Source organism: Microcaecilia unicolor, chromosome 5 (genome assembly GCF_901765095.1).
Source record: "Microcaecilia unicolor chromosome 5, aMicUni1.1, whole genome shotgun sequence".
Lineage (NCBI taxonomy): Eukaryota > Metazoa > Chordata > Amphibia > Gymnophiona > Siphonopidae > Microcaecilia > Microcaecilia unicolor.
In genome coordinates, this window is record NC_044035.1 from 195,265,929 (window position 1) to 195,293,881 (window position 27,953).

Consider the following 27,953-nt stretch of genomic DNA (forward strand, 5'->3'; position numbering starts at 1 on the left):
CAGTATCACTGTTGCCTGGATCTTGGATCCCGAAATCACCTATCACCTTGCCTATTTAAATGTATTTCAGCAGGAGTTAATTGTTTGCAAACCTTGTCCAGATGCTATTGGACATGCAGCCAGTATATGGCAAGAAAGGTAGCAGATTTTGTAGTGTCAACCCACTTGATCAGTTTTATCGGTTCACGATACATCATTCTACTTACATTGATCATGATATTTGCTTCAATTACTGGTATCTGGTAGCTATGCTGATCTTCATACTTAAAAGTCCCATATACTTACCAGCATTTATGGTTTGGCTTGACTGTGATTAACATATCTCGGTAGATGGAGGTCTGCATAGTTTCTCTTTTGCTATGCAGTTATGGGTCCATGGATGTTGTTTGCCCATTGCCTGGTAAAACATTTTAATTTGTGGTCTACCCGTGGTTCCAATTCACATAATATTTGTTTATCTATTCTTGTATTCCACTATTATCCAAAAAAGAACAATTTTCGCTTCAAAGTGGCATAGAACTTACATTTTGGTGGAGTTCCAAAGGTGTTGTGCAATGTGGAGAGGGCATCAATAGTTCATGTGGCTATTCATAGAGTTTTTGAAGAGATAGATTTGAAGAGGAAAAGGTAGTGGTAGCTTTCGTGTTCAGTTGTAAAGTTAGTGTTGCTGCCCTAGGGCATACGTGCTTTCAAGGCATCAGGGGGGCAGTATAGGGATGTTAATTTGGATGTGTGTCATCCAGATTAAACTGGACAGTATCAAATTAGGCTGTGAGGCTAAGGGATGTTCTGTTTTCCTCAATAGTTTAGAACTCCATACAGGCAGATGGTTGCATCCAGACCAGCGCAGGAGTCATTAACCCTTTGTTTGAATTTACCGTTCCTCGGTGTAGTGTAAAACATCGACGAAAGGCAGTGGCTTCCGTAGGTTCCAAAGTCGAACAGGGACAGCAGGGACTCATACAATTGGGAAGCATCTATACCTATGGGTTTGGCAATACGGCTGGCCCTAGCCATCGAGAGCGTCCCTTTTGAGAAACATCTCTCACGATCTGGGTGAGATAGATTGGGCATCATCCCCCTAGGCATGCCTGCTGGGAGAACCGAAGTGCGAGGATGCAGTTGGCATAAGCGCATCTCTAAAGGCATTCACCTTTGTGTGATGGCAGTGGACACTGTACATGTCAGCATGGCGATGCGGCTTTACCCTGGCAACCAAGAGCTGCGTCCCCATTGAGAAGCATCGCTCTTTAGCTGTATAAGAGGGATTGGGCATCATCGCCTATACATGTACGACGAGAGAGCCAAAGTCTGAAGGAGCAGCTTACATAAGTGCATCTCTAAGGGCATTTCACTGCCATATGATGACAGGGGGCACAATGCATACTTGGTGGTTACATGATGCAATCTTATTTCTGTCTTCTGTTTCTTCAGGTTTTGACGATCAATTACAAGAGAGTACAGGTGGCATCTCAACTGTTGGCGCTGGCGATGCAACTGCCTGGAGCACTCCAGGAATTTGGAATGCGACATCCCCCCTCACTATGCTATTAGCACTTCAGAGAGTAGCCAGAGAAGGGGTTTAGGAATGTGAACTAATGAATTGGCAATCAGGGTTGCAGTGCAATGATTGGCAGATGCCACACTCGAGCACAAGTGTTGTCCAAAGAATCTATTGGAGAGAGGTATCTCAGCTGTGGGAGATAATGTGCAATTGCTCATTAACAATGGCTCATATTATAACCTACTTAACAATGTGCGAGAACGTTTTCTTGGTTCACAACTGGCCACAGCTAATGGGGGTGGCCTGGAGCAAGTTAAATTAACTATCCCAAGCTAGTGGTGGGAATACCCGAGCTTCAGTGATTGGAGGAGCACTAATTCATCAAGTTGCGGTTTGGTGCAGATGGGTTCACTGCACCTGGGTTGGACTTACCTTGCTGTGTGGCGGGAGCATCCTGTGTACTGCATATAGCGCATTTGTCAGTCTTGCTTATGGCGGCGGGCTGGGTGCTTTCATTGTAGCTTCTTAAGAGCTTACAATGTGGCTTGGTTATCCTGTTTTGATTGTCTGTATTATATACAGTTATGTCTTCTAATAAAGCTGCGACCAAGTTGTTCCCACTTAATCCTAAGTGAATGTGTTATTTATTTGTGTTCAGAGTATTAAGGGGTTGGGACAGGGTGTCACGGTTGCCTATGTTAAGAATAAGGCAGAGGGCCAAAGTGCATGGAGCTGCCCATAACATGGTATTGTACACCCATGTACCCATGCCTCAGCTGTGAGCGGGAGGGCGGACCGCTGTTCTACGACTATGGGAGACTCTTCCGTGTTTCCTATATTCTTTTAGGGGTAGTAGCACTCCCCACTTTAGGGGTTCTAGCATTTGAGTGTGGTAATGCTCATGGCCAATAGAAGCTGCTGAGCGCTCTTGGCGGGCGGTAGAAGCTGCTGAGCGCTCCTGTCCTTAGAAGCCTACCCTGGGGGACAGTTTTTTTTAATAGAGTATGGTACATACATTAGCGGACACTATATATATATATATTCACTCACTTCTCAGATACATATCTCTATTTTGTAGTTTTTGTCTCTCTTTTAATGTCACTTGCGGTTAAAGTGTGGAGCTTTCCGCCAATTAGTAATTTATATTTTAGGTCCCTTCGTTGGAACGCTCTAGAAGACGCGTGAGTATCGATGTGTTTTGTCTCTGCACGATGCATGTTTTTTGTTTAGGTAACATTTGCATGCACTATATACTGTTAACATATCAAGGGTACACTTGTTATATATCTCTGAGCTAGGATCCAGCTCTAGATTTAACTGTTGCTACCTGAGAACCTTTCCTCTAAACACTATTGCACGCTGCACATATTTTTCGTGTTTGGGATTTTCCCAATTCCCATACCATGTCCTCTCCACTAACCCTAACTCCCCTGGAAAGAGTTCTTAACTTTTTCCCGGCAGACAGAAAGGAACTCACCCGTTTATGTCAGAAGTGGAGTTCCTCATGGTCAGCCAAAGACCAGGGATTGGCCTGGACACCAACTGGTTCGTTTACATAAGTACATAAGTAATGCCATACTGGGAAAAGACCAAGGGTCCATCGAGCCCAGCATCTTGTCCACGACAGTGGCCAATCCAGGCCAAGGGCACCAGGCAAGCTTCCCAAATGTACAAACATTCTATACATGTTATTCCTGGAATTGTGGATTTTTCCCAAGTCTATTTAGTAGCGGTTTATGGACTTGGCCTTTAGGAAACCGTCCAACCCCCTTTTAAACTCTGCTAAGCTAACCGCCTTCACCACTTTCTCCGGCAACGAATTCCAGAGTTTAATTATATGTTGGGTGAAGAAAAATTTTCTCCGATTTGTTTTAAATTTACTACACTGTAGTTTCATCGCATGCCCCCTAGTCCTAGTATTTTTGGAAAGCGTGAACAGATGCTTCACATCCACCTGTTCCACTCCACTCATTATTTTTTATACCTCTATCATGTCTCCCCTCAGCCGTCTCTTCTCCAAGCTGAATAGCCCTAGCCTCCTTAATCTTTCTTCATAGGGAAGTTATATAAGTACATAAGTAATGCCATACTGGGAAAAGACCAAGGGTCCATCGAGCCCAGCATCTTGTCCACGACAGCGGCCAATCCAGACCAAGGGCACCTGGCAAGCTTCCCAAACGTACAAACATTCTATACATGTTATTCCTGGGATTTTGGATTTTTCTAAGTCCGTTTAGTAGCGGTTTATGCACTTGTCCTTTAGGAAACCGTCCAACCCCTTTTTAAACTCTGCTAAGCTAACCGCCTTCACCACATTTTCCGGCAATGAATTCCAGAGTTGTCCCATCCCCGCTATCATTTTAGTCGCCCTTCGCTGCACCTTTTCCAATTCTACTATATCTTTCTTGAGATGCGGCGACCAGAACTGAACACAATACTTAAGGTGCGGTCGCACCATGGAGCGATACAATGGCATTATAACATCCTCACACCTGTTTTCCATACCTTTCCTAATAATACCCAACATTCTATTCGCTTTCCTAGCCGCAGCAGCACACTGAGCAGAAGGTTTCAGTGTGTTATCGACGACGATACCCAGATCCCTTTCTTGGTCCGTAACTCCTAACGTGGAAACTTGCATGACGTAGCTATAATTCGGGTTCTTTTTTCCCACATGCATCACCTTGCACTTGCTCACATTAAACGTCATCTGCCATTTAGCCGCCCAGTCTCCCAGTCTCGTAAGGTCCTCTTGTAATTTTTCACAATCCTGTCGCGATTTAACAACTTTGAATAACTTTGTGTCATCAGCAAATTTAATTACCTCGCTAGTTACTCCCATCTCTAAATCATTTATAAATATATTAAAAAGCAGCGGTCCTAGCACAGACCCCTGAGGAACCCCACTAACTACCCTTCTCCATTGTGAATACTGCCCATTTAACCCCACTCTCTGTGTCCTATCCTTCAACCAGTTTTTAATCCACAATAGGACTTTTCCTCCTATCCCATGACCCTCCAATTTCCTCTGTAGCCTTTCATGAGGTACCTTGTCAAACGCCTTTTGAAAATCCAGATACACAATATCAACCGGTTCCCCTTTGTCCACATGTTTGTTTACTCCTTCAAAGAATTGAAGTAAATTGGTCAGGCAAGATTTCCCCACACAAAAGCCGTGCTGACTCGGTCTCAGTAATCCATGTCCTCGGATGTGCTCTGTAATTTTGTTTTTAATAATAGCCTCTACCATTTTCCCCGGCACTGACGTCAGACTCACCGGTCTATAATTTCCCGGATCTCCCCTGGAGCCTTTTTAAAAAATCGGCGTTACATTGGCCACCCTCCAATCTTCCGGTACCACACTCGATTTTAAGGATAAGTTGCATATCACTAGCAGGGCGACCAGGGCAAGCTCCAAGCTTTGGTCTGCTATAATGAATCCCGCAAAACAGGGAAATCAAGGATTAAAAATTTGGCAGGCATAAACAAGTTCATATTGATTTCTCGAAATGAGCATTGTAAAGCTTTGGCTAATTCTGATGCTAACCAAGCCCCTTGCCAAGAGGCAGTGACACCTAGTGCCCCACCTCCTTATGATGCGGCACCCGCTGCTAGTCCTGCCAAGCTGCTACCATGTGCAGTGGGATATACCCCAATACCCCCAGGGTACTGTGATAAACCTGCAACGGACTCCCAGGTTAAGGTTACCAAGGGGTCTCAGGTTACGCCCCCTCCTCAGCCTCCGGGATCCCTTGCTCCCATGATATTTGACCCACCCACGACCGAGCACATCTCTGGCACGGTAAATTTGTCTCCTCTTTCCTCCCAAGCCAATTCACTCAACCTTCGTGTCCCTCTGGACCGACGGTTGATCTGCCTCCGCCCCAGCAGTCAGCATTGACTCGGCCGACCACAGCTCCACCTACAGTTCCTGTTCCCCCTAACCCTGCTTCTACTGGGGTACATTATCCCCCAGTACCACAACCTACCCAGACGTTTGTCCCATCGCCATCTCATGTCTATCGCACTATAGATGGCCACAAAATTGAAATACTACCTCCTATTATTGAACATTATCCCTGTGTTACGGACCCTCCTGTCTCTGTTGCTACTCACAGCCCGTCTATTATGCGAGCCGATGTGGAATAGTGGTGGACCGAGCTCTATAGCCTAGGCTGCTAAAAAGCACTGACTAGGCCAGAAATCTGATGATGGCCTTGCAGCTAAGTACTTGCTGAAGCAGGACCCGGTTGGCAAGCCTTATCAGGATCTGGTATGACATCCAAATACAGTGTAAGGGCCAAGCTGAAGGAATAAATGGCTAGGATATTGGAAAGTTAGGTCAAGAAAATGGAGTTTGGTTGGAAGATCTATCAGTCTTTTCTGAGCAGCCCCAAACACAGAATTAAATTACTTCAACTTTCAATCCCCCTTAACAAGCCTAGAAGTACATATGCAAATATGCAGAAAGCAAAACAATGTTTTACTTACCCAGCTGGAGATCCTCTTTTTGAAACCGAGACGAGCGACCAAAATGTCAGCTATTGTTGTCTAGGGTTGGTCCCGGGGTCCAGTTCACAGAGGCAGTGGGTTCCCAAAGAATACGCAATCCACATGGATTTGGATATATAAAGTATATTATATTTGCAGATATTTATAGGTTCACAGCATTTAGTACAGGTAACTGGTATAGGCCTGTATCTGTGTGTGTTTAAGGAAGAGAGAGAAAGAAGTAGTGCATGCAGAGCCCGGTGTGCTCTGCTTGCAGGGAGAGAGGGCAGAGATGCCCCCGGACAGAGAGCAGTGCCCTGGACAGAGAAAGGGGAGGAGCAGTAGACCCCAAGCTGAGCTCTGTGCTCTGCTGCACAGAGAAAGACAGAGAGAGAGAGAGAGAGAGAGAGAGAGAGACGTAGTGAGCTCTGCTTTATACCTAATAAGAACTGAGGGGGAACAGGAGCAGAGAGAGATCAAAAACTTCTCTCTTTCCCAGTTATTTCCTTTACAGAACTCCAGATACTTTCTGAAGTCAGGAAAGCTTCTCTGAAGTCAGGAAGAAAGGTGACAAATTTACCTCTTTGAAATCCCTAGTGATGGAGCCTCTATGTCTGGCCTTGGTTGCTCTGAAGCCCTGCTCCCAGATGGAACAAAAGGTATGTTAATCAAGAGTAATTGAGAAACCAAAGGGCTATCAGGCCTCTGACCACCATTTGGTGCCATCCTCAGTGGTTCCTGAAGGGGAGGGGGGCCTGAAGGGGAGGGGGGAAGTTCTCAGAGGTCAGAAGCTGGTTTAATATTTATAAGTATGTCCAGCAATAATTTTGACCTCCAGCACTCCTGACACCTTTGTGTTCTGTTTGCCTCTGTCTGCAGTGGATTTGAGGCAAAGGTTTTCTGCCTTCCTTTTGTGTCTGGTTCCTCTGGCTCCTGCCTGGGGCTTCCTACCTTGTCCTGCGCTAGTCCCCTGGGTGGGCGTGGCCCGCGCTGGTTCTTTCGTTTCTCCCTCTGCCCTATCGCTGGTGTTCAGCGCGTGCCTGGCAACTTGGGGTCCCGGGGGCCCTCTGGGTTCTTTCACCCTCTCCTGTGTGTGTCTGGGTGCCTGTTCAGCCATGAGGCCTGCACGAGTGGCTCTGTGTGCGTGGGTTCCAGTTCGGCCGCGAGGCCTGCCTGTTTGCCTATTTCCTTTCTTCCTGAGGGACTGCGGGGAGGGGTAGCTTAGGGGTATTGTGTAGCTGGGGTGTGTGGTGGTGGGTCGGTCTTCCCTTGGCCTGGGTTGGTGCCCTGCTGGCCTCGGCCAGGGCCCAAGGGCTCACGACCAACCCAACGGATCACAGCATGTCAAGCCTGGCTTTTTTTTTTTCCATTATCAGGCGAAGCCAGCCATCTCGTGAGCACACCCCCATCCCGCCTTCACTACCCTACCGACACACCCCATTGATGTTTTGCCGGCTCCGTGACGGAAAGCAGTTGAACCCGGCCAAAATCGGCTTTCGATTATACCGATTTGGCCGGGTTCAGGAGATGGCCGGCCATCTCCCGATTTGTGTCAGAAGATGGCCAATGATCACTTTCGAAAATGAGCTGGATAACTACTAAAGTGACTTCTATTTTCTAGAAAATATTCATATCCAAAAGTTATTTCAAAAATACAGATTTACAAGATTTATGGCATGTGGATGCTAACACTTCTATTACTGAGTCACACTGATCCATTTTCTGGTCAAAAATCAATAGACTGCTGGCTTCAGCTCCTATTATGCAACCTTTGTTCTTCATGATGCATAAAGTTCTCTAGACCCAAATTAAATAAAACCAGTAAACAGTATGAACATTTATCCATGTTGGTCTTGTAATTCACTCATGGTACTCTGGAACATCTATTGTATAGCTGTACCAGGGGCCCTTCTGCTAAGTCACGGTAGGCTCTATGCAGTGTGCGCCTAAATGAGACTACCGCCAGGCCAGCACACCCCCTGGCAGTAATTTCAGATTTGGCGTATGCTCATAACATCTGGATGGATTATTTTTTTATTTCCTCCCACTCTTGCTGTTTCCAACAATAGTTGGTAGTTGGCGTACGCTGACCGGTCACCGCGTGTGTAGTATGTGAGCCCTTACTGCTAGATCAATGGGTGGCATTAAGGGTTCAGGCCAGTTTTAGATGTGTGCTGGTTTCAGTTTTACCGCATGTCCTTTTCCCATCAAATTTTTAAAAATCCCTTTTTTGCAGACATGGTAAAAACTGGCCCAGTGTGCCTATACTGCCGTAGGCCACTTTTTACAGCGGCTTAGTAAAAGGGCCCCCTAATCTCCCTATGTTATATCCTATAACATTGTCAATTTTAGGTCAGCTTACCTCACTGACCTCTTATCATCTAATGAATGAAATTGATATATTGATGGCAATGGTGATAAAAATTATTATTCAGGAATGGAAAGAACAATACTAAAATTTCTTTTATATTCTGGTGGAATTCCTTGTGTTTTATATATTAGTTTGAAACTAAGATTGACGAAATCAGTGGATCAACTGTTAGTTTCAAAAAGATTTGGGGACCTTTTCAACTGTTTTGTTCTGAAAAGGCTGTTGCAGATAAGACTTATGTATGAACCATTATGCTTATAAGTTAATGTCATTCCGATATAATTTTATATCACTATATAAGTACTCATTTTGTTTTGTACGTGCTATATGCATATTCTGTTTCTTTATTCATTGTTTGAATGTAAAATTGAATAAAGATGGTTCTGAACAAAAAAAGATTGTCTTATCGTAATCAGTTTTTCAGGTCTTTTATTTTGTTTGTTTTTAAATGTATCTTTTGCTTTTATATGTTTTCTGTTACCTGCTCTGGACAAATATGTTTTTGGAGCAGCAGTATATAAATTTGTCTTAATAAATAAAATAAAACAGAAATATCTAGATGAAAAGATGCATTGGTTTTGTAAACTTCTTGTTTAAATCACCACAACATACAAGTTACAAAAAGACAGAAGGTTATATTTATTATAAGAAGGGACTTTCCAAAGTGAGAGATACAGCCCAAAAAGAGTAATACATAAATGAAATGCCTCTATAAATACTGAAGTTAATTGTTATTTTACAGTAGACATCCAGTCCCATATTTTATCCTTTTCAAAATCTGCTGCTATGAAGGAACCTACAGCTGCTGTGCAGGTTCTATATTGTATGACGGGATACATACCATAAAAGTCTTTTTCAGTTTACTGAGTAACTTCTTGTCAACATATGTTTGGCAAAACCATAGCAGTTGATTCCCCAAAGGTCAGAGTTATCAAAATTTGCAGTCAAAGGTTAGTAATTAAGTTTAATAAAAGTAATCACATCTTATTTAAAAAAAAAACCCCAAAAGAACTCAGCACTCGGAGGGCCTGCATATATCAAGAAAATCCAAATAAACTTCTCTTCTATGTTGAGTTTTATAATAACTCATGCTCATAATTGCCTAATATAGTATCAGATTGATTAGAATATGAATGATCATTATTAATCTTTTTTCTGATATGCAGGCCTGCCCTCTTTATAGCACCATCATCTGGAGCTGGGCAGAGGTTGTGCTCTTAGCACACTCCAAATATGATGTCAGCTTGAAATAGAGCAAGAACCCAAAATTGTTTCTCCATGTTTCAGTTACTATGGCCTTATATATGCTCAAAGATCCTAATGCAGCCCAAACTCACTGGAAGCAGTGAGAAGAAAGGAAATATAAAAGAAGAAAGGAAATCTGTCATTTTTGGTGAGGGAAAATTCACATTTTATATTTATAAGGAAGTAATAAAGGATGCTATAGGAGCTAGGGAAGTATCACAAGTAGGATGAAAGTAGAACAAAGAAAATAGAAGTGCACCTTATGCACACATTCACAGAAGCCAGCTCCAAGTGTGGAGAGATCTCCCAATACTGAGCAAGCTCCTTCATGGTGTCCAGAAAAAAATAAAGTGTGTTGCATTTAGCACCTCCAATCATTTTGGAATCTTGGCTCATGTGCACACCTTGCACAGTTTTTTTTGCCTTTACTGCATTATCAGTAACACTGTACTCCAAGGATCATTCCTTTCATGAACGACACTCTGCAGATTTTAGCAACTCTGATGCTTCATTGCTTCCACTGCATAACACAGAATAAACTACCCAAAGGAGGGGAAGGATAGGGGGAATGGGTAAAGACTAGCCATATGGAGAATCTTCAATCTCATTGCTCCCTGAGAAAGTGGACTGTTCACAAAAGCATATTGATTACTCTTCTCCTTCATGAACAATGTTGCGTATTGAAACATGGGTGATTGCAGGCAACCATGTCTTCAACAAAGGACTGTACACATCTGCACACAGAGGTCGAAATAATGACTCTTGGATGAGAACCTCAAAAAGGGTATTCTGTCTCACTCTGATCTTCCAGGTGTGGTATGGAACCAAACTATTTCCTGCTTAAGACTAGACATTTGTAGAAATGGTCAATAGCACAGAAGGGCTGCTTGCTCAATCACACACATGCAAACTTATAATTCCCTCATTGAGAGGTCAAGATAACAGAACATGATACATCCCACCCTCCTTATATAGAAGCAGCTATTTATTAAAATCATTTATTATATCAGTTGTTTTGAAATCACTTTGAAGTGCAGATCCTATATTCACGTATGCCTCAGACTAAACCCTCCCTGTAGCTAATGTACAAAATTAGAGAAAGGTTGTTAATTTCTGTTTGTTGGTGTAGAGAAAAGCTTTTTCCATATTCTGCTCCAATCATAAATCAGTGTTAAAAAATGTCAGAATGGTTCCAATAGGAAGTAGCAGGAGCTACCTGGGCCACAGCAATGCACCAGGTTAGACATGCCAGCTTCCAGTAGAAGTAAATACATTTGGGTCTGAAGGTTCCTGGAGATGGGTATGTGGGTTAATATCTGATTCTGGTCAAAGTGAAGTGAGCCATATGGAGGGGAATAATCGAACGGCGCCGGCGAAATAGATTCCCGGCGATCTATTTTGGCGGTGCCGCAAACAGCTGGCCGAACCGTATTATCAAAAAAGATGGCCGGCCATCTTTTCTTTTGATAATACGGTTTAGCCTGGCCAAATGCCAGAGTTCGCCGGGTTTAAGATGGCCGGTTTTGTTTTTCAGCGATAATGGAAAAAATGCCGGCCATCTCAAAACCGACAAAATCCAAGGGATTTGGTCATAGCAGGAGCCAGCATTTGTAGTGCACTGGTCCCCCTGACATGCCAGGACACCAACTGGGCACCCTAGGGGGCACTTCTACAAATTAAAAAAATATATACAAATAGCTCCCAGGTGCATAGCTCCCTTACCTTGGGTGCTGAGCCCCCCAAATCCCCCCCAAAACCCACTCCCCGCAACTCTACACCACTACCATAGCCCTTATGAGTGAAGGGGGGCACCTACATGTGAGTAGAGTGGGTTTTGGTGGGGGTTGGAGGGCTCAACACTTACCACCACAAGTGTAACAGGTAGGGGGGGATGGGCCTGGGTCCGCCTGCCTGAAGTCCACTGCAACCAACAAAAACTGTTCCAGGGACCTGCATACTGCTATCAGGGAGCTGGGTATGACATTGGAGACTGGCATACAGGCTGGCAAAAAAGGTTTTTATTTTTTTAGTGTGGGAGGGGGTTGGTGACTACTGGGCGAGTACGGGGAGATCATCCCCAATTCCCTCCTGTGGTCATGGGTGAGTTGGGGCACCTTTTTGAGGCTTGGTCTTGAAAATAAAAAAGGACCAAGTAAAACCGACGAAATACTGATTAACGCCGCTTTTTTTCAATTATCCGTGAAAGCCGGCCATCTGGTAGCCATGCCCGCCCATGTCCCGCCTTTGTTACGCCGCCGACACGCCCCTTTGAACTTTCGCCAGCTTGGCGATGGGAAAGTGGCGATTGTGTCAAAAAAGCAGCTTTTGATTATACCGATTTCGCCGCTTTTGAGAGATCGCCAGCCATCTCCCGATTTGTGTTGGAAGCTGGCCGGTGATCATTTTCGAAAATAAGCCCGATGGTGATTTGTCCTCCACTGTGAATATCTTTGTTCAGGTTGTGGCAAATTTTCTGACAGATATCTCCCAAATATATAGTTTTACACCAAGTACTATTCAAAATTTCCACACAATTAGCCCTTCAGATGTTAAACAGGCCCTTAACACAGGAATTTTATAAACTGTTTTCATGCCTAAATGGGCTTTTATAAAATATTGGGTGGCATAAAAGTACACACCTTGACATGCTGGTATATACTTTGCCAGTATGTATGTTCAGGGGAGGACTTTGGATGGAGCATGGATAGAATTTGCACAAATGTACACTCATTATAAAAGATACTAATCAACATCCAGGAATGCACAATCCAGGAATGGACATTTAGTTATAAAATTACCCTCTAGGAGTTGAGCATTAATCACTTATTAGAAGCATCTCATCTTAGAAAGATACGTGATTTCACATGATTACAACTGGAAGGGCTAGACTACAATGTACAAAGTACAATCAGTATTAAGGATGCCTGAATAAATATTAATAATATATATTTTAATATCAGGAAAATAGGCATAGATAGGTAGCATCTTAAGAGACAGAGAAACAGTGAGGTGACTAAATTACCCTTTGAAATCTATTGGGAGAGATGGAATTAAGGAAATGATGACTTATACATAGGGATTCTAGTGCCACTACTGTAGTTTCCCCCTCTGGGATATTATTTTTATATTTGTATGTCAGTTTGTTAGTGTAGGGTTGAAAATATAGAAATCTGGGTAATGCATACTGTTAATTTTACTCTGGGAAGGTATCTCAGATTAGGAAGACAGGTGGATGTTAGAATTATTTTAGTGGCTTTGTTAACAGACAATCTTTACTTTTTCATTTTGGAGTCATAAGTGCCTGCATGCTTGTAGGCACTAACATAGCCTGTGTTTTCCACTATTGTCTCTCGGCCACTTTTCCCTTTGCCTTTCCCACTTTCATCAAAGCGCTCTTTGTGGGATCCTGTATACTTGCTGGTGTCTGTCAACCTTTCCACAGCTCCACCGCTTGCTGCTTTCTGAAACAAAAAGGAAATTCAAATGAGAGGCAGAAAAATTACAAACACTCCATGGTAGTGTAAAACTTTGTACTACTTTTCAAAACAAATAAAAATATCATCAACCAGCTCAAGAGACAAGCAAGAAAATGAGAAGGCTGACCTTTTCTAGCCAACAGAAATCCAGACCTAGCACAGTCAGGACACATACAATTATGATCTACTATGTTTTAGAGACAGCATAGATCAGTCTCAGGGGATTTATGCTATGTAGAAAGCTCCCAAGCAGGACTGGAAACATCTCACATGGAAAGAGGATCATCACCTAAGGTTTCTCTGGGAAGGTTCATGAGGAAGTCTCAGTGGGCTGAGGAATGTCTCTCAAGAGGGCTAAAGGACCTATCACTGATGAGAGGAGAATTTTTCTCAGTGGAATTTAAGGATGTCTCTTGTGGAATGAGTGCTTTCTCTCAGAAGGGTTGCAGTTATTTGTTATTTAAAAACATCTCTAGCCTACTAATCACACAAAATCTAGGTGGGTAACAAAATAGATAAAATAATTATATATAAACACTACATATAAATAAATCGTATGACTTTTAAACATACAACGAAATGTACAAACAAAACAAACCACAAAAATAAATATCAATCAACCTACTTTAATAAAAGACTTAGGGCTATGTTTACTAAGCGATGCTATGAGTGCGTTAGCGTTTTTAACACGCGTAAATGGTAACACACCCATAGAAATATATAGGCTCATTAGCGTTTAGCACACCTTAAATTTACAGGCACGTTAAAAATGCTAACGCACCTTAGTAAACATACCCCTTAGAGAAATAATGAGCTTTCAACTTCCTGCAAAAGGCATGTACATCTAGGTCATGTCTTTAAAAACCTGGCAAATGATTCTAGTATTCAGGGTCTACCATGGAAAATATACATGCTCACCTTCCTACCCTGCTGACTACTCCTCCTTACTGCACGTGATCAGTAAAGATGGCACACACAAAAAATTCCCATTGAAACAACTATCCCAGTTGATAAACGATAGCAGAGACACTAGTGGAAATGAAATTGCCAACATAATCACTTTAAAAGTTAAAATCATCAATTTAAACCATACATACCACTTGATGGGCAAGTAATGTAATGAGTAAAACATAGGATGAATATGTTTATATGCAAGCTAATCACTTCAACAAAGTGCACAGCACAATTTTGCATAATCCTAGATGCAGGAAGCCCCAAATATATATATAGCTGAAGATGCTGTATCATTTTATAACTTATAAAAAGAATTGTGTATAAATCTAGTATCAGTAAGAATCCAATCTATTTTTTGAGACCTGTGCACAGTAGTGACACCTTCAGGCTTATTTTAGAAAGAGAAGGACGCCCATCTTTCGACACAAATCGCAAGATGGACATCCTTCTCACAGGGTCGCCAATTTTGGGCATCCTCAACTGCTTTCCGTCGCAGGGATGACCAAAGTTCCCGGGGTATGTCAGAGGCGTAGCGAAGGCGGGACTTGGGCGTGCCTAACACATGGGCGTCCTCGACCCATAATGGAAAAAAAAGGGCATCCCTGACGAACACTTAGATGACTTTACCTGGTCCTTTTTTTTCTTACAACCAAGCCACAAAAATGTGCCCAAACTGACCAGATGGCCACTGGAGGGAATTAGGGATAACCTCTCCTTACTCCCCCAGTGGTCACTAACCCCCTCCCACCCTAAAAAAAAAAAAAGTTTAATATTTTTTGCCAGTCTCTATGCTAGCCTCAGATATCATACCCAGCTCCATGACAGCTGTATGCAGGTCCCTGGAGCAGTTTTAGTGGGTGCAGTGCACTTCAGGCAGGCCGACCCAGGCCCATCTCCCCTACCTGTTACACTGGTGGTGGTAAATGTGAGCCCTTCAAAACCCACCAGAAACCCACTGTACCCACATCTAGGTGCCCCCTTCATCCATAAGGGCTATGGTAGTGGTGTACAGTTGTGGGGAGTGGGTTTTGGGGGGGCTCAGCACACAAGGTAAAGGAGCTATGTACCTGGGAGCTTTTTATGAAGTCCACTGCAGTGCCCCCTAGGGTACCCAGTTGGTGTCCTGGCATCAGCGGCTTACCAAGGGCGGGGTGGTGGGGGCGGGCCACCCCGGGTTCACGCTACTAGGGGGGTGCCGCGTGCCTGTCGGCTCCACTGGTTCCCTGCTCCCTCTGCCCAGAACAGGTTACTTCCTGTTGCGGGGCAGAGGGAGCAGGGAGCCAGCGGAGCCGAGAGCCACAAGGCTGCTCCCCACAGCTAAAGATGCACCTGGGGGGGGGGTTGATGCGCTGGGGGGGGGGGGGTCGTGCTGCACCCGGGGGGGGGGGGGGGGTGCGCATCGCTGATCTGCCCCGGGTGGCAGCCAACCTAGGATCGTCACTGCCTGGCATGTCAGGGTGACCAGTGCACTACAAATGCTGGTTCCTCCCACGACCAAAGGGCTTGCATTTGGTCGTTTCTGAGATGGGAGTCCTTAGTTTCCATTATCGCCGAAAATCAAAAACGACCAAGTCTAAGGACGACCATCTCTAGGGACGACCTAAATGTCAAGATTTGGGCATCCCCAACCGTATTATCAAAATGAAAGATGGATGCCCATCTTGTTTCGAAAATACGTGTTTCCCTGCCCCTTCGCTGGGACGTCCTGCGAGAACGCCCTCAGGAAAACTTGGGTGCCCCTTTCGATTATGCCCCTCCTTATGGATTAATCATCACTCTTTCTGTCTTAGCAAGAATCCATGGAATCCACCCTTATCTAAACAACCAACTAACGTTATAATTATGGAAACTATTTTGGCAATGTTGCAGATATGTTCTTGGTGATAGGCAAAAACAGCATGACATTATCAACATTGAATTGATTAAAAATACACCCAATTATCATTACTACTACTACTACTACTTAGCATTTCTATAGCGCTGCCAGGGTTACGCAACGCTGTACAAGTTTAAACACGGGGAGGGACAGTCCCTGCTCAAGAGAGCTTACAATCTAACGGTAACAGACTACGTAGTGTAGGTAACAGGAATGGGGAAGGTGGTTAGGCGCCAAAAGCAAGGGAGAAGAGATGGGCCTTGAGTAAGGACTTGAAGATGGGCAGGGAGGACGCATGGCATATGGGCTCAGGAAGTCTGTTCCAGGCATAAGGTGCTGCGAGGCAGAAGGGGCGGAGTCTGGAGTTAGCGGTGGTGGAGAAGGGTACAGATAGGAGTGATTTGTCCTGAGAGCGGAGGTTATGGGTGGGAACATACGGGGAGAGGAGGGTAGAGAGGTAATGGGGGGCAGCAGATTGAGTGCACTTGAAGGTCAATAGGAGAAGCTTGAACTGTATACGGTAGTGGATTGGGAGCCAGTGAAGCGACGAGGAGAGGGGTGATATGAGAGTATCGGTTCACGTGGTAGATAAGACGTGCGGCGGAATTTTGGACAGATTGAAGGGGGGATAGGTGGCTAAGCGGGAGGCCAGCGAGGAGAAGATTGCAATAGTCAAGACAAGAGGTAACGAGCGAGTGGATGAGGGTTCGGGTGGTCTGTTCAGAGAGGAATGGGCGAATTTTGCTAATATTATAGAGGAAGAAGCGACAGGTCTTAGCTGTCTGCTGGATATGGGCAGAGAAGGAGAGGGAGGAATCGAAGATGACTCCGAGATTGCGTGCTGAAGAGACGGGGGAGGATGAGGGTGTTGTCAACAGAGACGGAAAGTGGAGGAAGAGGAGAAGAGGGTTTGGGTGGAAAGATAAGGAGCTCAGTCTTTGCCATGTTCAATTTCAGATGCTGGTTGGACATCCAGGCAGCGATGTCGGAAAGGCAGGCTGAAACTTTGGCCTGGGTTTCGACTGTGATGTCGGGAGCGGAGAGGTAAAGCTGGGTGTCATCGGCATAGAGATGGTACTGGAAACCATGTGATGAGATCAACGAGCCTAAGGAAGAGGTGTATATCGAGAAGAGAAGTGGTCCAAGGACAGATCCTTGAGGAACCCCAACAGAGAGCGGGACGGGGGTGGAAGAGGAGCCATTAGAAGATACTCTGAAGGTGCGTTGGGAAAGATACGAGGAGAACCAGGAGAGGACGGAGCCCTGGAACCCAAATGAGGACAGTGTGTCAAGAAGTAAATTATGATTGACGGTATCAAAGGCGGCGGATAGGTCGAGGAGGATGAGGATGGAATAATGGCCTTTGGATTTGTCGAGGAACAGGTCATTGCAGACTTTAGAGAGTGCTGTTTCTGTCGAGTGTAGTGGGCGAAAGCCAGATTGAAGTGGGTCGAGGACAGCCTGAGAGGAGAGGAAGTCAAGGCAACGGCTGTGGACAGCACGTTCAAGTAATTTGGAGAGGAAGGGTAGAAGAGAGATGGGGCGGTAGTTGGAGGGACAGGTGGGGTCAAGTGATGGTTTTTTGAGAAGTGGTGTGACTACAGCGTGCTTGAAGGTGTCAGGGACAGTAGCAGTGGAGATAGAGAGGTTGAGGATGTGACAGATTGAGGGGTTAACTGTAGGAGAGATGTTGGTAAGCAGATTGGTGGGAATGGGATCCGAGGAACAGGTGGTGCACTTAGAGGAAGAAAGAAGGCGAGCAGTTTCCTCTTCGGTGATCTCAGGGAAGGAGGAAAAGTAGGCCGGGTTAGGTTGGTTGAGGGAGTGGGTTAAGAAGTCACAGGGAGGAGAAGGCTTGGAAGTGAATTCAAGGTTAATCTTCTGCACTTTATCGCGGAAGTGGTCAGCTAGTGTTTGAGGCGAGAGTGAGGGGGGGGTGGGAGCGGAGGGTACTTTAAGTAGGGAGTTGAGGGTGGCGAAGAGGCGACGAGGGTTGGAGCCAAGAGAATTGGTTAATTAATAATATTCCTGTTTGGCAAGGAATAGGGAGGACTGGAAGGAGGATAGCATGAATTTGTAATGGGTGAAGTCTGATAGGGTGCGAGATTTCCTCCAGAGTCGTTCAGCAGATCGGGTGCAGGAGCTGATCAGGTAGGGGAGTGGAGTGCCCCAAGACCCCTCCCCTCAGGGCGCCTTGGGGGTAGCGTTTCCCGGCCGTGCGGGGCAAGAGCGAACGAAATGTCCTGCCTCGCCGCAATATAGGCAAAGGCCGCCCCGCAGGCGATGGGGACAATCGTTGACGACCGATCACCATCGGTTCCTCACAATTCTCCTTAGGATCCCGGGAGCCACGGCGGGGGGACGGTCCCTGGCCAGTCCGGGACGCACCCCTAGACCACCTCCGCCGGTCAGCTCGAGCTCTAGCCCTTTCTTGAAACCGGGTATCTACACGGACACAGAGCGAGATCAGGGTGTCCAGTTGCCCCGGGACCTCCTGTCCCGCCAGCTCATCCTTGATTTGCTCCTGAAGTCCCTCCAGGAAGATTGCGGATAAAGACTCTTGATTCCAACGCAACTCGGTTGCCAGAGTCCGGAATCGGATAGCATAGTCTGCCACGGTCCCTTCGCCCTGTTGAATCCGCAGTAGCTCGGACGCCACGGAAGACGGCCTGCCTGGGAGGTTGAACACCATGCGGAAGCGGCGTTGAAACTCTACATAATTATCCAGGAGCGGAGTCTGTTGTTCGCATAACGGGGACGCCCATGCCAGAGCCCGTCCCGAACACAAGGAAATAACGTAAGCCACCTTAATCTGGTCTGATGCAAAGGCCTCCGGTTGCATCCTGAAGGCTAGGTTGCACTGATTGAGGAAACCCCGGCAGCCTCCGGGAACGCCATCAAATCGTGCAGGCTCAGGGAACCGAGGTCCCGGGAGGGACCCTCCCTGACGGGGAGCCGCTGCGGCACCCTGGACCGCAGCGGCCTGGTTCTGTACCTGGACCGAAGAGAACTGAGAGCAGACGTTCTGGAGGGCCCCTGACAGGGCATTCAGCTGCTCCTGCTGCTGCTGGAGGACTTTAGCCAGGTCCCGCAGATCAGGTTGCGTAGGCGAGCTCATGGCTTCAGGTTCCTGTCTCGTCCACAATGTTGGTGAGCCCTTAGGTCCCACAAAGCCCTGAGGGGCCTCAAAGGACAGCCGTGCAACCCCGAATCTTCACCCGCGGCGACCGCCGTTCACCAGGGGTTGAGCCCCCAGCTGCAGGCGGCCAATGGGACTGCTGGAACCGCGGGGTTGACGGACTGACCTGGCTGGAGTCGGGAGACGTGGGAAACTAACAAGCAGTAGTCAGGGTCAAGCAAATCTCTGGGAAGGCGGCTATCAAAGCAGTGGTCAGGTTCAAGCAAGTCTCTGGGCAGGATACCAGGAAGTAACAAATACGGAAACACGGAGCAGGGCTTCGGGAACAGAACCTGAAGCAATGTGTCAGCTCAGTTTCCATCTTTAAATATCGTGCCACATTAGCCGACCTGCCCTCGTAGGAGCAGCCCACCAATCCGGCCCTGGGTATCGGCAGAGCCTTTCGGATTGGCTCTGCCCGAGCTCCCAGGCGGAACCACCAGCTTGGCCTTCCAATCCGGCGCTTTGTAGGCGGAGCTCCAGGGTCCCCGGCTCTGGAAGGAGAAAGACGCCGACCCACGCGTACTAGCGTCGCCATCTTGGGCGGCGCGAAATTCGCCTCCACACCCGGCGACCGAGAGACTGGTGGCCGCAGTCGCCGGCCGCCGGTCTCGGCCAGACCCACCATCACCGCGGTGGAGCCTGCCCCCACGCCGGGGCCTACGGGCCGCTACCCTGCGCTGCAGAGGACGCTGGCTTCCGCCCCCCGCGGCGGGAAAGCAGGTAGGGGCGCGGGACGCGACAGGATCCTCAGAAGCTTAGTCGAGATCGGGAGGCGGGGCTGGTGGTTGGGAGGCGGGGATAGTGCTGGGCAGACTTATACGGTCTGTGCCAGAGCCGGTGGTGGGAGGCGGGGCTGGTGGTTGGGAGGCGGGGATAGTGCTGGGCAGACTTATACGGTCTGTGCCAGAGCCGGTGGTTGGGAGACGGAGCTGGTGGTTGGGAGGCGGGGATAGTGCTGGGCAGACTTATACGGTCTGTGCTCTGAAGAGCACAGGTACAAATCAAAGTAGGGTATACACAAAAAGTAGCACATATGAGTTGTCTTGTTGGGCAGACTGGATTGACCGTGCAGGTCTTTTTCTGCCGTCATCTACTATGTTACTATGTTACATGGCTTAGTAAAAGGGCCCCTAAGTGCTGGATTTTGAATTTAGGGGGCCCTTTTACTAAGCTATGGGAAAAGAGGGCCATTTTCCCACATGTCAAGGCCCTTTTTACCACAGCAGGTAAAAACGCCCCAGCACACATGGCTATGCGGTAAGGTAACTCTTACCGCATGGCCATGTGACAGGGAACCCTTACCACCACCCACTGAGGTAGCGATAAGGGCTCCCGTGCTAACCTAGCAGTAACCACGCAATGCCCAATTACCGCCAAGTTACCGCCGCACAAGCTATTTCTGGGGGGGGGGGGGGGGGGTTTAGTACATAAGTACATAAGTAATGCCATACTGGGAAAAGACCAAGGGTCCATCGAGCCCAGCATCTTGTCTACGACAGCGGCCAATCCAGGCCAAGGGCACCTGGCAAGCTTCCCAAACGTACAAACATTCTATACATGTTATTCCTGGGATTTTGGATTTTTCCAAGTCCGTTTAGTAGCGGTTTATGGACTTGATCTTTAGGAAACCGTCCAACCCCTTTTTAAACTCTGCTAAGCTAACCGCCTTCACCACATTTTCCGGCACTGAATTCCAGAGTTTAATTACACGTTCGGTGAAGAAAAATTTTCTCCGATTTGTTTTAAATTTACTACACTGTAGTTTAATTGCATGCCCCCTAGTCCTAGTATTTTTGGAAAGCGTGAACAGACACTTCACATCCACCTGTTCCACTCCACTCATTATTTTATATACCTCTATCATGTCTCCCCTCAGCCGTCTCTTCTCCAAGCTGAATAGCCCTAGTCTCCTTAGTCTTTCTTCATAGGGAAGTCGTCCCATCCCCGCTATCATTTTAGTCGCCCTTCGCTGCACCTTTTCCAATTCTACTATATCTTTCTTGAGATGCGGCGACCAGAATTGAACATAATACTCAAGGTGCGGTCGCACCATGGAGCGATACAACGGCATTATAACATCCTCACACCTGTTTTCCATACCTTTCCTAATAATACCCAACATTCTATTCGCTTTCCTAGCCGCAGCAGCACACTGAGCAGAAGGTTTCAGTGTATTATCGACGACGACACCCAGATCCCTTTCTTGGTCCATAGCTCCTAACGTGGAACCTTGCATGACGTAGCTATAATTCGGGTTCTTTTTTCCCCACATGCATCACCTTGCACTTGCTCACATTAAACGTCATCTGCCATTTAGCCGCCCAGTCTCCCAGTCTTCTAAGGTACTTCTGTAATTTTTCACAATCCTGTCACGAGTTAACGACTTTGAATAACTTTGTGTCATCAGCAAATTTAATTACCTCGCTAGTTACTCCCATCTCTAAATCATTTATAAATATATTAAAAAGCAGCGGTCCTAGCACAGACCCCTGAGGAACCCCACTAACTACCCTTCTCCATTGTGAATACTGCCCATTTAACCCCACTCTCTGTTTCCTATCCTTCAACCAGTTTTTAATCCACAATAGGACTTTTCCTCCTATCCCATGACCCTCCCAATTTCCTCTGTAGCCTTTCATGAGGTACCTTGTCAAACGCCTTTTGAAAATCCAGATACACAATATCAACCGACTCCCCTTTGTCCACATGTTTGTTTACTCCTTCAAAGAATTGAAGTAAATTGGTCAGGCAAGATTTCCCCACACAAAAGCCGTGCTGACTCGGTCTCAGTAATCCATGTCCTCGGATGTGCTCTGTAATATTGTTTTTAATAATAGCCTCTACCATTTTCCCCGGCACCGACGTCAGACTCACCGGTCTATAATTTCCCGGATCTCCCCTGGAGCCTTTTTTAAAAATCGGCGTTACATTGGCCACCCTCCAATCTTCCGGTACCACGCTCGATTTTAAGGATAAGTTGCATATCACTAGCAGTAGCTCCGCAAGCTCATTTTTCAGTTCTATCAGTACTCTAGGATGAATACCATCTGGTCCAGGAGATTTGCTACTCTTCAGTTTGCCGAACTGCCCCATTACGTCCTCCAGGTTTACCGTGAAGTCAGTAAGTTTCTCCAACTCGTCCGCTTGAAATACCATTTCCGACACCGGTATCCCACCCAAATCTTCCTCGGTGAAGACCGAAGCAAAGAATTCATTCAGTCTCTCCGCTACGTCTTTGTCTTCCTTGATCGCCCCTTTTACCCCTCGGTCATCCAGCGGCCCAACCGATTCTTTTGCCGGCTTCCTGCTTTTAATATACCGAAAAAAATTTTTGCTATGTTTTTTTGCCTCTAATGCTATCTTTTTTTCGTAATCCCTCTTGGCCTTCTTTATCTGCGCCTTGCATTTGCTTTGACACTCCTTATGCTGCTTCTTGTTATTTTCAGACGGTTCCTTCTTCCATTTTCTGAAGGCGTTACTTTTAGCCCTAATAGCTTCCTTCACCTCACTTTTCAACCAGGCCGGCTGTCTTTTGGAGTTCCGTCTTTCTTTTCTAATTCGCGGAATATGTATGGCCTGGGCCTCCAGGATGGTATTTTTGAACAGCGTCCACGCCTGTTGTACAGTTTTTACTCTCTCAGTTGCCCCCTAAGTTTTTTTTTTACCATTCTTCTCATTTTATCATAGTCTCCTTTTTTAAAGTTAAACGCTAACGTATTTGACTTTCTGTGTACAGTTACTTCAAGGTCGATATCAAAACTGATCATATTATGGTCACTGTTATCAAGCGGCCCCAGTACCATAACGTCCCTCACCAGATCATGCGCTCCACTAAGGACCAAGTCCAGAATTTTTCCTTCTCTCGTCAGCTCCTGCACCAGTTGCTCCATAAAGCTGTCCTTGATTTCATCAAGGAATTGTATCTCTGTAGCGTGTCCCGATGTTACATTTACCCAGTCTATATTTGAATAATTGAAGTCACCCATTATTATCACATTGCCCATTTTGTTCGCGTCTCTGATTTCTTTTATCATTTCTGTGTCTACTTGCTCATCCTGGCGAGGCGGACGGTAGTACACTCCTATCACCGTTTTTTTCCCTTTTATACATGGAATTTCAACCCACAATGATTCAAAGGTGTGATTTGTGTCCTGCTGAATTTGTAATCTATCTGAGTCAAGGCTCTCGTTAATATACAATGCTACCCCTCCACCAGTCCGGTCCACCCTATCACTACGATATACTTTGTACCCCGGTATGACAGTGTCCCACTGGTTATCCTCCTTCCACCAGGTCTCAGTAATGCCTATTATATCCAATTTTTCGTTTAGTGCAATATATTCAAACTCTCCCATCTTATTTCTTAGACTCCTAGCATTTGCATATAGACATTTCAGAGTATGTTGGTTGTTCTTATTTGCATGATGCTTAGTACCTGACACTATTGATTTGACATCTTTTGTCTGATCTTTAGTTGTATTTAAGGGCACCTGGTCTACCACGGTCTGTTGTGCAACCTCACTATCCAGAAACCCTATCTTCCCTGTTTGTGAGGTATCTTTGCAAGATACCTTTTCCCGAACCATGCGCTTTTGAGCGACTGTCGGCCTTCCCCCCATTTCTAGTTTAAAAGCTGCTCTATCTCCTTTTTAAATGCCGACGCCAGCAGCCTGGTCCCACCCTGGTTAAGGTGGAGCCCATCCTTTCGGAATAGGCTCCCCCTTCCCCAGAATGTTGCCCAGTTCCTAAAAAATCTAAAACCCTCCTCCACGCATTGAGACTCTGGAGCTCTGCCTGTCTCTTGGGCCCTGCACGTGGAACAGGTAGCATTTCAGAAAATGCTACCCTAGAGGATCTGGATTTGAGCTTTCTACCTAAGAGCCTAATTTGGCTTCCAGAACCTCTCTCCTACATTTTCCTATGTCATTGGTACCCACATGTACGAAGACAGCGGACTCCTCCCCAGCACTATCTAAAATCCTATCTAGGTGACGCGTGAGGTCCGCCACCTTCGCACCAGGCAGGCAAGTCACCAGGCGATCCTCACGTCCACCAGCCACCCAGCTATCTATATGCCTAATGATCGAATCACCAACTACAACAGCTGTGCTAACCTTTCCCTCCCGGGCAGCACTTGGACATATCCTCGGTGCGAGAGGATAGTACATCCCCTGGTGGGCAGGTCCTGGCTACAGGAGTACTTCCTACTTCACCAGGGTGATGCTCTCATGCTAGGAGACCTCCCTTCTCCAAGGTAGCACAAGGGCTACTAGACTGGAGGTGGGACTTCTCTACAACATCCCTGTAGGCCTCCTCTATGTATCTCCCTCAGCTCCACCGAGTCTGCTACTCTATCCCCCTGGAATAACGTGCACTCGGGGCAGGACTACCGCCGGCGGCCAAGTTGGGCTGGCGGTAGTCCCAAAGGAGTGAGCTGTAAGCCCACATTGGGCTAACCGCCGCTCTGTAAAAGGGTCCCTTAACCGGCTATGGTTTAGCCAGCTCTGTAAACCCGGAAATCCAATGCTAGAGCCCAGACGTGTCCTGGTATTGAATTTCTGGGTATAACGTCAGTTGCAGTCAGCAAAACAATGAGCACTGCTAGCTGAATATCAACCCCTATGTTTTATCTTCCCCGAAATCAACAAGCTGTCTACTAAGAGGAAAAGATCTTGTAGCAGATGCTCTTTCAATTACATGAGATTTTGTCTCAGATGTTTGGAATATTTTCTAAAATATATATATATATATATTTTCTTCAGGCTCAATAAATTAATATTAATTTTGCTGAAATTAGTGAAAGAATAAGTTAAATTACTTACAGTTACTCCAAGACTGGCTGGTTCCTTTCCAGCAATAAGTTGGCACATTGCATCAAAGGCTTCCTCTTTACTTTTGCCTTTAAACCTCTTTGCCGACAACTCCTCTAAGGCCTTTTTAAATTCTTCAAAATTTATTACTCTAGCTGATTTTTGTCTGGAATGTGCAAACACATGTTTAGTTAATATATTAGGTAACAATGAAGGTTATTTTAGAAGGGTTAGGTGGTATTAACACATGTAGAAAGCTAGCGTACACGACAAATAACATACTGAGCAATTATCACGTGATGAGTGCCCATTATTTGTCTCATTGAGGGGTCCTTTTACTAAAGGGTTTCTGAGTGGCAACGGGCTTGCCAAGTGACAATCTGAAACTACCGTTGGCCGAACGTGGCCTCTGGTGGTAGTTCCACACTAAGTGTGCACCATTTCCGATGCAACAAAAAGTTTTAAAAAAATGTTTACCTTGGCACTAACCCGGCGGTAATCGGGTAGTGCCGCATACTAACCTGTTACTGCTGGGTTACCGTAGGAGGGGGAAGGGAAATGGGACTTGATATACTGCCTTTCTTAGGTTTTTGCAACTACATTCAAAGTGGTTTACATATATTCAGGTACTTATTTTGTATCAGGGGCAATGGAGGGTTGTGACTTGCCCAGAGTCACAAGGAGCTGCAGTGGGAATCAAACTCAGTTCCCTAGGATCAAAGTCCACTGCACTAACCACTAGGCACCACCCCATTGGGTAATGGTAAGTGCTCCCCACCACATGGCCACATGGTAAGAGTAATCTTACTGTATAGCCATCTGCTTTGTACACAGGGAAGGTTGGGTTGATGGTACTATCAATTGTTTAATGTTTCTGCTTCTAGAGTGTGCGATAATGAGAATTTTATCTTTAAAGCACTGGTGACCTGTAAGGATATACCAATATTTTCTCATAATTCTTTTAATATCTCTTGAAAGATTAGAAAATCTAACAGAGAAAGCAAAATCTGGACTGGGTCTGATATTTCTGGGGATGAGCAGTTCTTCTCTGTGGGGCACTTTTACAAAGCATTGGTAAGCCCACCATGGGCTTACTGCATGCTAAATCCGAACTACCGCCGGTGGTAGCTCTGGCTCGAGCATGTGCCATTTGCGTTGCACTGAAAAAATGTGCTTTTCTAGTGTGGCGCTAACCTGGTGGTAATCGTGCATTGTTGCACACTGTCTGGTTTCTGCCGGGTTAATGCGGGAGCCCATACCGCCACCTCAATGGATGGCAGCAAGTGCTCCCCGTCACATGACCATGCAGTAAGAGTTATCTTGCCACATGGCCATTTTGGGGGGGGCTTTTTAACCGCTGTGGTAAAAAGGGCCCTGGCGTATGGGAAAAATGGCCCCTGCTACTACCACAGGGCCCTTTTTCCCACAGCTTAGTAAAAGGCCCTTAAGTGAGGCTTTAGCTTTATTGACCCCCTTTTGGATACAATTGAATGGCAGATTTTTCTTTAGACTTCTGGTATGATATTAAAAGAATTGTGAGAAAACATTAGCATATCCTTACAGATCACCAGTTCTTTAAACATAAAAATCACATTATCGCGCACTCTAGAGGCAGAAACATTAAACAATTGATGGTAGCACTATCAGCCCCACTCACCATGTGGCAATTCCTCAGTATGCCCCTTGTCATTTGAATTCTGTCCCTCCTAACAGAATTCAAACACTCATGTACTGAAAAGGTTTACCCATTGAAACATACATCTGATTGTAGCACACAAAATGTAATTTACGTAACCCTTGGCTCCTTGATGAATATAGGGAAAACAATCAGAAAAGTAAAAAACAGAATCATTGACCATAAAAGCAATACTAAAAGAACTAAGTAATCAAGATGCTCCACTAGCCCAACATTGGAACTCTCTGGGGCACAGTTTACATGAGATGAAATTTTAGTTTTTATACACTTCGAGATGACATGCCAAGGTGGAGAGCTTGACAAGTTTTTGCTACAAGAACAAAAGTGTCTTAATTTCAAACTTGACACAGTAGCCCCTGCTGGTCACAATAATGAAAAAAAAATATATATATATACACACACACACACAGTGCAATCCGCTTAAGTGCAAGGGTCTGGGACCAAAGAAATACATGCAGTTAACCGGAGCGTGCACTTAACCGTTGTGACCCAAAGAAGCTTGACATCTGATAAACATATGTACAGTACTGTTTATTTTACGTACAGTATATAGTCTTCGTTAACTGTACAGTCATAGTCCTCTGTACACTCTTGTGTCTGTGAGTTCCATAGACTACGCCTGCCAGACGGTAAAAACTGTCATAGCACTGACATCCAGTGGCCTCCAGATAGGCCCGCACGGTGTTCAGACTCTCCAGCGCTCTTGCAAAAGTGACAGGAGGAGGTTGTTAAATTTCATCAGCATGTGCCTCGCTGCTCATTTCATCATCTGTTCCATCATCAGCCGTTGCCTGCGTGTAGGTGCATATCTCGACATCAGTGCTGTCGTCAGCTGTTTGTAGATCGTAATCAACAGCTACGTAGTGATGAAACTCCTCTTCAGTAACACCGGCTGGGATGTCAATAGCCTGTTCATCTGACGCGTTTGCAACAGCTGCATCTGTTTCATCCCTCTCCACATCCCTAACAAAGCTTGCCCGCTTGTAGCAGTTCACAATGGTTGCCTGTGTAACATGATTCCAGGCTTCTTTCTGCATATGTAGGGAATCCAACAGTGATAGATTACGAGCCAGTTCAATAGCACATTTATCCTTGCCAGTCTGGTCATCCATAACGCTCATCAGACCACGTAGCACAAGAGCCCAATAATGTTGTTTGAAATTGGCTATTATGCCCTGATCCATAGGTTGGATCAAGAGAGGTAGTGTTTGGTGGCAGGAAGACCACCTTGATGTTAGACAGCCTGACTGTGTGCAGCACAATTATCACAAAGCAACAAAATCTGATGCTTTTGTGCCCGCATTCTAGTGTCTAACTTCTTTAGCCACTGCTTCCAAATTTCCCCAGTC

General features: G+C 45.9%; 1 protein-coding gene across 6 annotated transcripts in view; it reads right to left on the minus strand.

The window, feature by feature from the left end:
• Positions 1 to 11,822: 11,822 nt before the first annotated feature.
• TPPP3 (tubulin polymerization promoting protein family member 3) overlaps positions 11,823 to 27,953 on the minus strand; it is a 341,523-nt gene continuing 325,392 nt past the window's right edge. For all 6 annotated transcript variants that reach the window (XM_030203688.1, XM_030203686.1, XM_030203687.1 and 3 more), the window contains 2 exons: positions 24,921 to 25,074; positions 11,823 to 13,072 (listed from right to left, as the gene is read on the minus strand). In XM_030203688.1, coding sequence (XP_030059548.1) covers positions 12,884 to 13,072; positions 24,921 to 25,074 — 343 coding nt within the window. In that variant the 3' untranslated portion in view covers positions 11,823 to 12,883. The remainder of the gene's footprint in view (positions 13,073 to 24,920; positions 25,075 to 27,953) is intronic.